The following is a 12,351-nucleotide window of genomic DNA, read 5'->3' as shown; positions in this document are numbered from 1 at the left end:
TCTTAAAATTGACTAGGATTGTCAGTTTTCCTATCGAAGGTTGGAGGTTTTCTCCGGGCACTCCGGCTTCTTCCACCAATAAAAACTGGCCGCCACGAAATAGCCTAAATGCGGTGCTTAAAAGTAGCGGTAAAACACCAAAAATTAAAATCAAATCACATTCAACCGCCAATGAAAAAAGTAAGTTAACAGAAATACCGAACTCCAAAGAAAAATCATTAGCATATACGAATAGAAAACAAGATGTTCCTGACGTGATAAATGAATTTTCTCATTAAGATAGTTGATTAAACATTGTTGTAAAGCTAGAAAAACTTCTCATTTGTATGGCAATTACAAGCCATTCATTTATATTGACAAACATGTGTGCAAAAAAAAACCAGACATAGCTAGTAAGAGGTTAACATGTCAAAAATTGTGGTACAGCAATCACCATGTTTATGTTATATCATCTCTCTAAAAAAAAATAACAACTGTGTCAACAATGAAACACAATATGGCATATAGACAGTACGGAAAAACACATAAGCTAAAAGAATACAACAAATGACCTTAGCATAATAGTACGATGGCGGGATGTAAAAATACCGAGCCACGTCAAAAGATATTACTAAAATTGGATTAAACAGTAAAGATCAAAATACAAAGACAAATAAAAAGAACACTATACTGTGGTTTCATTTATTTTCGTAGGTAGCAATAATCGTTGATTGCTGAAAACTGGCATATTCGTGATATTTTATTTCGTGGTATACAAATATAAAAAAGAAGATGTGGTATGATTGCAAATGAGACAACTGTCCACAAGATACCAAAATGACACAGACATTAACAACTGCAGGTCACCGTACGGCCTTCAACAATGAGCAAGGCCCATACCGCATAGTCAGCTATAAAAGGCCCCGATAAGTCAATGTAAATCAATTCAAACGAGAAAACTAACGGCGTATTTTTATAAAAAAAAAATGAACGAAAAACAAATATGTAACACATAAACAATTGAAAATATGCTATTCGTTGAACACTTCAATTCGATGTTCAACTGTACCCACGAAACCCACGAAAATTGGTATCCATCGAATAATAATGAATCCACAGTAATACGTAATTTAGATGATAAACGTAACATCTATACTTCTAGACCTTCTTTTTATTTCTGTTGGTTGATTTTGTCAGGTTTTGAGGACTCACTACTTTTAAATTTGCCTCGGAGTTAAGGATAAAATGTCCCAAATATTTTAACCTCGATCTGCTCGACGGTATTTATTCTGTTTTTTGCTATATGTTAATATATTAAATGATTTATTTGTTATTTGTCTGTCTACATGTCTTTTTGCACTTATCGAACCATTCACATGAGTTTTTAATCATTTTAAATACTTTATTGGTATAGGGTGTATAGTAATGTTACGCAATTTAATTTTAAATAGTTTTATTATCCGATATATTTGGAATATCGTTTCCTTTTAAAAAGTTTTCATTGCAATATTTTTCCCTCACATTCAGTATGTTCATTTCCGGAAATTCATAAATATATATGCATAATATAATATACATAAGTGCCTATATATACATGATATATATAGAAGCTAACCAACTAATACGGAAGTAATGTAAGTATATAGTAGGTATATTTTATAGGCTAAAATATTTATATGACATTGATATAACATGTATACAACATACACAAACTGACTTTCAATATGCTGGTGGTGCATATATATTTTGTAACAATATCGTATATGTCAGTTAATATAAATCGTCAAAATCGCTTTGTGCATGTCCTTCTAAATGGCGGGGTGTTACTGTGTACTATAACAATTTCATAAAATTCCTTTTATCTGTTCAGCTAATATTTTTGCTTAAAACACGATATATCATTATTATAATTGCTTCCGAAAATATTGCAATTATAGATGCATACAACGTTCCAAAACAGTTTCATTCGATAAACGCACAAAGACAATCAAACTTGGCAGAGCCAGAATTGACAACTTAAAGTTTTGGCGAAAGGAGGTGTTATTCCATTTAGAGCACTATAAACTGCCAAAGTACCATCTCTCTTACAATATGTTATAGAAACAAAAGTTAATTTCATCTCAATTATATTTATTTCTTGTTACCAGGTTACCTTACAGTGCGTTTACCCCTTCGTAGTTTTTTATGTTTGTTTTTTACTCTGAATTTGCTTTACCCAAAATTGGTTGTTGTTTGTTTCGTAGTACAGAATTTATTATTTATATATTCCTTACAAATTATGATAATTTTGCACGTTCGAGTTGCCATCATGAATTGGTTGACCCTTCTTGAATATCCATTTCACAGATGTGAGCGGATATATATACTCCTAATGTAGGATCTGCAGTCCTGTCCCCTTAACCGATTGTGACCAACACAATTAGACGTATAACCGGATTTGTACTAATATGACCAACTCGAAGGGTGCCACATTTGAAACAGATTATGCTGTACCTTCCGGAGCACTTGACATCAATTTTATTGTTGTATTTGGCAATTCAATCTGTTGTATTAAAATTAAGAATCGACATATTTAATTTGTTTTTTAAGGTGGTACCTAACACTACAGGGAGACAACTCTTTAAAATCAGCTAAATGTTTTAATTACGTTGTGTTGTTAAGGGAATATTAAGCTTCTCTATTATCAAAATTAGTGTTTGTCAAAAGGCAGTGTAATTTTTCTGATAAAACGGCTAGTTCAAATTTTTATTTTTTTTTACACTTTTATCAAATGATCAAAGTAAATACTTTGTCAAAATTTTATGAAAACTAAAGTGCTATTAAGTCTATCATTTGTAGTTACCTTAATATACATGACTTTTTTTGTATTTCAACGACTAATTTATTTTTTATTTGATAAGAAAGCGAAAAACATAATATGGTGCTATTTATATGTTTTCGTAGATTAGTGTTGTCGAATGGATTATGGAAGTACAGCTTCGTCGGAGATTGCATGTAATGAGCAACGACCTCCGCCTCATTCAGACAGAATCCCTCTACCGGAGGGAAAGGACTATCATGTGTTTTTCTCATATAGAAATACCGAGGAAGATAGAAAATGGACGAGAAATGTAATTACTGAGTTAGAAAACAGAGGATTTAAATGCTGTGATCACGAACTTGATTTCCTTCCGGGAAAAGAAATTATTCAAAATATCAAAGAATACATTAAACGTTCTGTTAAAACGGTGCTTGTATTTTCAAAAGAATACAACGAAAGTTTGTATTGTAAAATTGAAGTTCATTATTCTCTGCATATGTCTCTCAGCGAACACAAACATATACTTATTCCTGTTAAAAGGGAGGATTGTGAAATTCCCGAAGATTTAGAATTCTTTACATGGATTGATGCCCGACAAGACATAGTCCTATGGTTTCCACAATTCCTTGCAGCGATCAAAGCCCCAGGTAAATATGTTATTGAACCGATAAAGTATAAAAGCAGTCATAATTATAAGAAAGGATATGTTGTGGTCAATACCAGAATAGCAACAACTTTACAATGTGTACGCCTCCATGGGCTATTAGTCATATTGTATGGAGTATGATATTAAAGCTTAATGTTTTCTCCTTTCTTTTAACAAATAAATATTATATTTTATTTTTTTAGATAGATTATAAGTCGTTATTTTTCTCGAGCCAGCAAAGGTTATTTCGATCGTCTGTGTCTTCAATGATTACTTATATATTCTAACACATAGTGAAGTTATGTACATGTATGAACGTACGTACGTACATCCCTCCGTTATTCGGATCACCTATTGAGAGCTACGAGGGTACAATGGAATGATTGTACAACTCCAAATGTAGATTAATGGAGATTTGTCACTAATGTATTTAAAACAATATTTAAAAGTAAAATCCCAATCCAAACACAAAGGGAGTGCTAGGTCACCGGACAGTCCGTAAGGCGTATTATGGTGGTAGAAGCCAAACAACTCGGAGAGAACCACCGAGATGCTCGGCGGGAACAGACAAACCGGAGATATATCAGAAGATTGATATCTAGGTCAAATTAGGGGACAACATTGAACGTACATGTAAGGTATTGTCGTCATATATTTCTAGCCGCTCCAAAGCAGAGCTTCTTGATATGTGTTGATCAAGATTTAAAACAAAAAACAGCCAACTGAAGTAACCATTTTCATAAGTTGATATTTGTTCCTACATGTAGTTGATAGTTCTTTACACTTCGTCTATAACCAATAGTGTTATATCCATACATACATATATATGTTGGTTTTTTTCTATTTACAGTGGACGCAGGATTCACACAACCATTCTTACAGTTTCATAGTACGTATAATTTTATAATTTTAAAGAAGAATCAAAATGGTATTTCTAGTTTCCTATAGAAAAATCAATGCAAGTGCAGATTAAAATTACAAGATTTTAAAAGCATTTACTTTGAGGAATCCTATTGCTGATGAAGAAAACTTTATTTTTAATCCACAGCAGATTTGTACACTGGGGAAAGCAGATAAAACAATCTGCAATATATAGTTTAAAATCTTCGAGATTTTTGCAATTTCGTGTTCCTTAATTTTTAGTTTGCTCTGTTGGTTTGGTATGCTTGTCTTTTAATTTTTTAGCCATGACGTTATCATTTTATTTTCTGCTTGCGATTTTTAATGTATATTTGGGATCTTTCGCCTCTTTTATTTTTTTACATCAATTGGTTTGAAACAGTTTTATTCTGCTTTACACTTGTGCTATTGCAATTTCAGGAAATTTGACGATTTAATTTTATGGGCAAATGGACTATATATAACTGGTGCAGTTTTTAACTGGTGCAGTTAAAATGTAGTCCATTTGCCCATAAAATACCAATTTTAAGAAGTGCGGCACTAAAAAAAGCTTTCAAATTGTTTTTTTTTTCATTTATGATGAACAGTTTGATAATCCTTTGTTTCAACAGACCGGAGATCAAACTAGCAACCTCTTGCTTGAACTGTAATGACACACTCTTACGAGACCACCGAAGCTTAGTAATGGTGTAAACCTCATATTGATAATGAATCTTCATCTATACTTTAACTCACGAGAACTGTTTACCCCTTTGTAAAAATCGAGTCTTGCATGATATAACATGTCGATTACCTCTTCACAAATAATGTTTGTTATTTTCTTAGAATACGAAAATTTTGATACCATTTTCGAAGAAACCAGTACGAGTTCGTGTTGTGGAGAGGCATTCCAAACCCGGTATATCCCTGACTATCTCCGAAGAAGTGGAATAGATGTAAATATTCTGTTTTATGTTAATAATACATTTATGATATACATATATATATATATAAAACGTCGTGTTTATACAATAGCGAACAAACAAGCAAACTTATGTACTTATTCTCTAGGTACACAACCAAGTACCGGTAGTTTAGAATGTTCCATATCAGTTTATAGCGAGCAAAAAGAACGCCGTAAAAAGTTAGGGTTGAATGGTGTTTCCTTTTTCTTTATTGACACCAACTTGAAACTCATGTCAAGACAAACCTTGTCATTGTTATGTTCGTTCTTAATAGTCTGTTAACATTTGTAGCAATTGAAATGTTTGGTGACTAATAAATATAAAAATATCAATTGATGAAGTATGAAAAACAAACTTAATTGTGCACTTATTTTAATTTGTGAAACTTAATAGCGTTTTAATTGCAGTATTTGGAAAAGAAATATAAATAGTACAGCATTAATTATATCTTATTTTCATGGATGTTTTTACAGTTTAATCCAGAAGTTTTGACCGAACATGTTGCTAAAGTGTCGTCCACTCGACTGGTTAGACAGCGTGTGTTTATCAACCCTACACGCTTAATTTGTGTGATAGCATACTATTTTATCATTGATTTCTTTCTGGGAGGACTGTTATTGATGGTGGTTTATGCATTTGTTCCTGTTGGCGTTGAATACCCGTTGTTCATCGCTGGAATTCCTATTGCGTTGGTATCTGGAATACTTGGAGTCGCCTGGCCATGCTATTGTTACTCTTCGAAGCGACAGGTATGTGATATTCAAAAATTAAGCAGTTAGAATTAGTATGGTGTTTTTTTTTTAAAGATTATCTATATGTAAAATTCATTTTATCGCTGCTGGAAAATTTAAATTACGATTTTGAAATTAGGTTTGTAATCACGTCCACACGGAATCGGTGATCGGATATTTCAATGTTTTCATATTTCCTCTCTTTTTTTTTTACTGAAATTTCAAACATTAGCACCAATATTGTAATGTTCACTAGCAATATGTCCTAAAGGAATCGAAGTCATTCAATTTGAATTCTTTTAATAGAAAATTTTCAAAAATACTAATGCTTGATTCTTTACCTTACGCAATCACGCGTAACCACATATTTACTCCCTCTGAGCTCCTGCGAGCACTGAGAACGTTTAAAGGGTAGGAGTCTTGCATAAATGTTGTAGGCTAATTTCTTCCCTACTGTCACCTAAGCCAAATCATTTTTTTTTTACTTACAATAATATTTTTTCACTAATTCAATTACTTTTATATATTTATTTATAAGACCACTAACATGATTTTTTTTAACAAATGTGATACACTTTACAGACTTAATTGTTTCCGTTTCAGGGAGAAGTTGAAATGAAATTACATTTAGCTAGAGTCAACAGAGTTTTAGTATCATCTAATATATTCATGACGTACAAAATAGCTAGAATGACAGCCAAAGTTACCGTATCCTTCAATCAAATATTCATTATAACAGTCTTAGTACAGTTTTATATATATTTCTATTTGTATCCATCTGATGAATTAAGCCTTTTTCGATTGGTTTTTTATACTTTTTTTATGTTGTACTTTTACACCACTGTCCCAGTTTAGGGTAAGGTTGGTACCATCAAACGAGTTTAATTAAGCCACATTCTGTATTTGACTGTCTCAAGTCAGAAGCCTGTAATTCAGAAGCTGTCGTTTATTGCTGTGTTTTGATCAGTATTTTGTAAATAAATTAGGCCATTAGTTATTTCGTTTGATTTGTTTAACATTTGTCATTTCGGGGAATTTTATAACTGACTTTGTGGTATGGACTTTTCTCATCATTGACGGCCATTCGACGACCTATAGCTGTTAATTTCTGTGTAGTTTGGCCTCTTGTGGAGTGTATTCTCATTGGCAATCATACCACATCTTCTTATTTTTATTAATACTACCTTTAAATTGATTGATTAATGATGTTAAACGCTGATTTAGATACTTTTTACTATACCTCAGCGGAATGTTTGTATTTCCAGATAAAACCGCACATTTCAACGATTTTCGACGAGAAAACTGCCAGTCATGATCAACTAATATCAAAGTCAAACGCTCCTATCCGAAATGGAATTTGAACTCACTATTTATTTAACATAATCTTTATTGAAAAATTACACCCATTGGGGGTCATAGCAATACATAAAAATGACAATAAAAAAATAGAATGGAATACAAAATACGATATTTTAAGAAACAGTTCAATTAACAAATTTATGAGAAAAAAACAACACAATTATGAACTTGTCTGACATTGGTGTAACCCCTTCAGTTCTTAAAGCTGCTAAATGAAGACGGAGTCCAAATATGACAAACAAGTTTATGGATGGGGTTTAGAAAATGCATTGCTTAAATAATAATCACAAGATTGGTCTTCAGCTGCGGATGACCTTTCTTAAAAGGAATGTCTGTTGGTATTTTTTACGGTTTTCAAACCAGTATGTATACAGCACCGTTTGTGAATAATGAGGAAAACAACTACAAATGGTTTATACGATTTTCGATTCAAAAATTAAAAGGAAGAAGATGCTATTTAATATGAATATGTGTATGCAGTAAGTACTAACACTACTCTAGCCCTGTTCACATTTATTCAAAGAATTCAAACTTAACAATACATAGATATATTTTATTTTTTACGACTGTCGTCAATGTATGGTAAGTATTACTGTATTTGTTTAAGTCATTATGTGAGGTAAAAGAAGGGGTGGGCATTGACTGAGTTAACACTATTGAAATTCTAAAGCGATGTGACTTGATGGACAACGGTTCTTAATTTCTGCCTTTTTTAAGGAAACGTTTCCATAATAATAACCCGTTATTCTCTTTCTCTAAAACATCTTATGCGTGTTTGACATCGAAGTCATTAACAACTGCGTAAAGAAATCACCGTTGACATTTTATCCACCATTTTCTACATAAGCAAATGCCTGTACGAAGTCAGGAATAAGACAGTTTTTATACATTCGATTTATGTGTTTGAGCTTTTGATTTTGACATTTGATAAGGGACTTTCCTTTTTGAATTTTCCTCTGATATCATATTTTTGTGATTTTACTTTTGATTTCATATTTTAAGAATTGCATTGTAAACATTTTACAAGTATTGGATCATAATCAAAATAACAGGTTTGTGCAGCCGGTTAAATTTCATCGGCAACCGTCAAATCATCAGCTGACAGTGGAGAATCTTTATGTATAATATTTGTATTCCATAATCAAAAGCAAATCAGAATTTTTTTCAAAAGTATAAACAAGAAGCAGAAGATACTAAGGAAATAACATAAATTCATAAATTAGAAAGAGACAAATAAATCATAGCAAAAACAAATGTCCAACAGACAAACAATACTTTTACAAATCTAAAAAAAAAAGATTAAGCAATTTAATCGTCAAAAAATGTAGTGGCCATTTGAGATCTAGAAACTGCCCTGCACAAAACCTATCGTGTTGATGATTATCAACACAATTTCTGTGATAAAGATCATTCAATGAATTCTCAATCAAGCAAACGGAGAAGATTAGTTGGGCTTTAACAGTAAGAACATATCCGTGGGTATCAGTGACATAAACATTTGAAGACGGTGGGACAACACCAGTAAATTTTAACTCGTCACAATTGTACAATTTCACATAAAAGAATTAAGCAACAACAGGTTTTCAGAAGAGGACACCAATTAAGAAATTTATCAAAATCTGACGTTGTCAGAGGTTGACTTGTTTAATGTATTATATGGTAAAAACAAAAGTAACACATTGGTTGAACTTGGTTATAATGTTGTTAGTCATACAGTTTAAAAGATGATTTACATGTTTAAGACGCCGTACTTGTTTTCAACTGCTGACTTTGCTAACTTGTATCTTTGGGAATGTAATTAATATAAATGAACATTTTAAAAGTAGTACATGTACATGAACAATTGTGTGATTGTGTGACTAAAACTAGATAAAAGAGCCAAACAAAAAGATATGTGTATGTAGAAAAATATAAAACAAAATACTAGTAAGTACAAAAAAGTAATTTTTATTCTTATTATAGTCTATCTTGATTTTATGTGGGCATTTGTAATTTGTCACAGTTAAATACCAGAAAAACAAATAAGTACACAGGCTATGTATTTTCATTTCAATTTTAACATTGACTCCTTTTTTAAATTTCCCCCTAAAAACCAAAGAAATATATGGCAACTTTGCTTTGACTTCTGACAGTCTTTTTTGCATCAGCTGGACCGTCTCCCTATACCATCCAGTCTACAAAAGACTGTCAGACATCGGAGCAATCTTTGACAAAGCCAAAGATAACTTATCTTAAATAATAAAGCAGCGTCAATTAATGTTGAATATTTTACAGGAATACATCAAAGAACACCACGTTACACAAAGTACAGATGATACCAGAGTAAAAATGATTGATGAAGATAACATCACTGAAACAAATGAAAGAACCTCTCTGGTCGGCGTGAACACCACTGTTATTGATGTTGAGGTAGATTATGTCGAAATTATATGAGTATTTTTCTTAATTTTATTATCTTGTCTCTGATTTAAAGAAATTGATATTATATCTTTAATATAGGTATTTATCAGCTTATCTTAAAAAAAAACTGCAAATTTAATGGGTGGATTTTTATGCAACCGCAACGACATGTAACGAGCATTTTGATGCACCAAATGAATGTTCGTCTGCCCGCTGATCAGTCTACACTTTACGAAACAGCCTTTATTCTAACATTTGTATGGTACTCAAATATGATCATTATACGATCCATCATTTAATCGCAGATTAAATTGATATCCAACTTCTTCATTATCTATTTTTGCTTACAGGAAGAAGCTTTGGACAAGATTTTGGATATATCTGTTACCTACTTTGACAAGTTTTTGTCTGGAAAGCTCAGCCATCCCGGGAACATCAGACATTCACGTCGGGCCATCTGTTTATGTCAGTTTTTTGAGGAAATGAACAAATCAAGGCAGGAACCGAATACACAACATAACTTTATTGAAGTGTAACAGTCGGCATTCTATTTAGCTTAAAGTGTCTCCGCTTTATCAACGTGTAAAATGTTGTACATGGCGACTGGGATCAGTATAAGGCGGAGACAACGAATTATGCTGCTTGGAACATCATAGATCAACATAAATCGTCAAATATCTTATTTTTTTCGGCCGTTTAAATATATAAAAAAATATGCTGCATGAAATTCACAGAAAACAGATTTATTTCCATCTGGCAAACATTCTCAACACAAGAAAGAGTATAACACACGCAGAATGCCTATGATTTTATTCAAATTTGTAACTTGCATTTGATTTTTGCTTCATAAGTTTAATTGATTTTTTGTTTTGAACTCATCATATATTCCAGGATTACAGTTTGTACACAAGGTGATCGTTTCGTTTAATAATAAAATTATCTGTCTTAGACTTAGACTCTCAAATAACAAAAGTCAAATAAAATACGAAGTTGAAGAGCATTGAAAATATCTTTTAAAATCAATGCTCTTCAGCTTTGTACTTGTTTGGCTTTATAAATATTTTGATATGAGCGTCACTGATGAGTCTTATTTAGACTAAACGCGCGTCTGGCGTACTAAATTATAATCCTGGTACTTTTGATAACTAATGATCATATCTCATTTTTCATGCGATCGATTTTTAAACATATCTCAGTTTTCCTTGGATTTTTTACGAAAGATACCAGAGGGACAGTCAAACTCATAAATCGAAATAAACTAACAACACCATGGCTAAAAATGAAAAGGACAAACAGACAAACATTATTGATTAATTGATATGTATCTTCAAGATCAAAAGGTATTTGCACCTACCAAAAAATCATATGGACTTGTTTGGATTTTTTTCTTCACCAATGTGAAAACAAAACTGATGGTTTGTTTAACTGACATGGCTGTGTGTAACTTATCAGATTTGTTTCCCCCGATTTAATTTTTCGTGGGAAGAGTCTTATACTAATTTATGCCAGTCAAAGAACGTCATTTATTCTTCTGAAAATCGGCTGACGTGAATTATTATAATTATGATACTGTGTTTAAACAAATGATGAGCGATAATTCTGAATTGCACCACACGGTATAGCATGTTGACATGAAGCGTGATGACATATTTCTGGAAGCTATTATTTGTAGTAGAAAACTGGCCGAACATATCATGACTGGCCATTATGTTCTAAAAATGCAAGAAACTATATTCTGTAGTTTATAAAAAAAAAACGACGAATAGTACTTGGGACGAACATTAACACCTTTTTAGGATCGGGTATATTAACGACTGATGACGAAATCTATAACATCAAACTAGTTGAACAGAAACACAAAAAATTCTTCCATTTTGACTATAAAATCCTCGAGTCAAGTATTTTAAAAAACAAATAAACAATTCTTTTATATACGATTCAAAGTTAATTCAAAGAAATATTTGCTTCACAATTGGGTAGCTGAAATCATTTATTTTGTCGTAAAATTTTTGTAATACCTATTTTAACCGGGGTTTTTCACCTACGTTTATTGATATTCCAGACAAAAGTTACCATTCTGTGTTTATTTTGTATATATGTATCCTTATTTACTATAAAGTTCCACCAATAAAAAAACAATAACAAATGTAAAAGTCATGATATTAAGCAGACTTGCCTGTATTTTTTGTATATTTATGTCATGTTCGGCCGGATAGATGGCTTTAACATAGTCACCAAAGCTTTTTTGGTAAGAGGGTCTTCATCTATATAGCGGAATGTGAAGTTAGAGGATACCGTTAGCCTTTCTAAGATATGAACTCAGCCTAATATGAATAAAAAATAAACAGGTCGACAAGAAGAGGAGCCCGTATGGTTCCAATTAGAATAACAGATGTTTGTTGAAAAACACGACGCCCAAACGTGAGAAATATGTTTTCTATGAAAAACATCTTTGAGGACGTAAATAAAATAGTTGAATCCGTCTTTAATCAACCTTGCTGAAGGGAGCTTAAACTTTAGTTCCTATACAATTTCTAAATGCGATACATGTTTACTATAGATCAACTTTTCATTGTCTAAAAAAATATAAAG

General features: G+C 32.0%; 1 protein-coding gene across 1 annotated transcript; it reads left to right on the top strand.

Annotated features, from left to right (window-relative positions):
* Nucleotides 1-1,497: 1,497 nt before the first annotated feature.
* LOC134686827 (uncharacterized) lies at nucleotides 1,498-10,709 on the top strand. The gene is made up of 9 exons (XM_063546632.1): nucleotides 1,498-1,613; nucleotides 2,923-3,426; nucleotides 4,276-4,314; nucleotides 5,151-5,260; nucleotides 5,743-6,018; nucleotides 6,604-6,708; nucleotides 7,906-7,941; nucleotides 9,634-9,768; nucleotides 10,110-10,709. Exons 2-9 carry the CDS (start codon nucleotides 2,937-2,939, stop codon nucleotides 10,293-10,295), a joined length of 1,377 nt encoding a protein of 458 aa, XP_063402702.1. The 5' UTR covers nucleotides 1,498-1,613; nucleotides 2,923-2,936; the 3' UTR covers nucleotides 10,296-10,709.
* The last annotated feature ends 1,642 nt before the right edge of the window (nucleotides 10,710-12,351 follow it).

The sequence above is a fragment of the Mytilus trossulus genome, chromosome 10, assembly GCF_036588685.1.
Source record: "Mytilus trossulus isolate FHL-02 chromosome 10, PNRI_Mtr1.1.1.hap1, whole genome shotgun sequence".
Classification (NCBI taxonomy): Eukaryota; Metazoa; Mollusca; class Bivalvia; order Mytilida; family Mytilidae; genus Mytilus; species Mytilus trossulus.
This window is presented reverse-complemented; position numbering and strand designations above follow the sequence as displayed.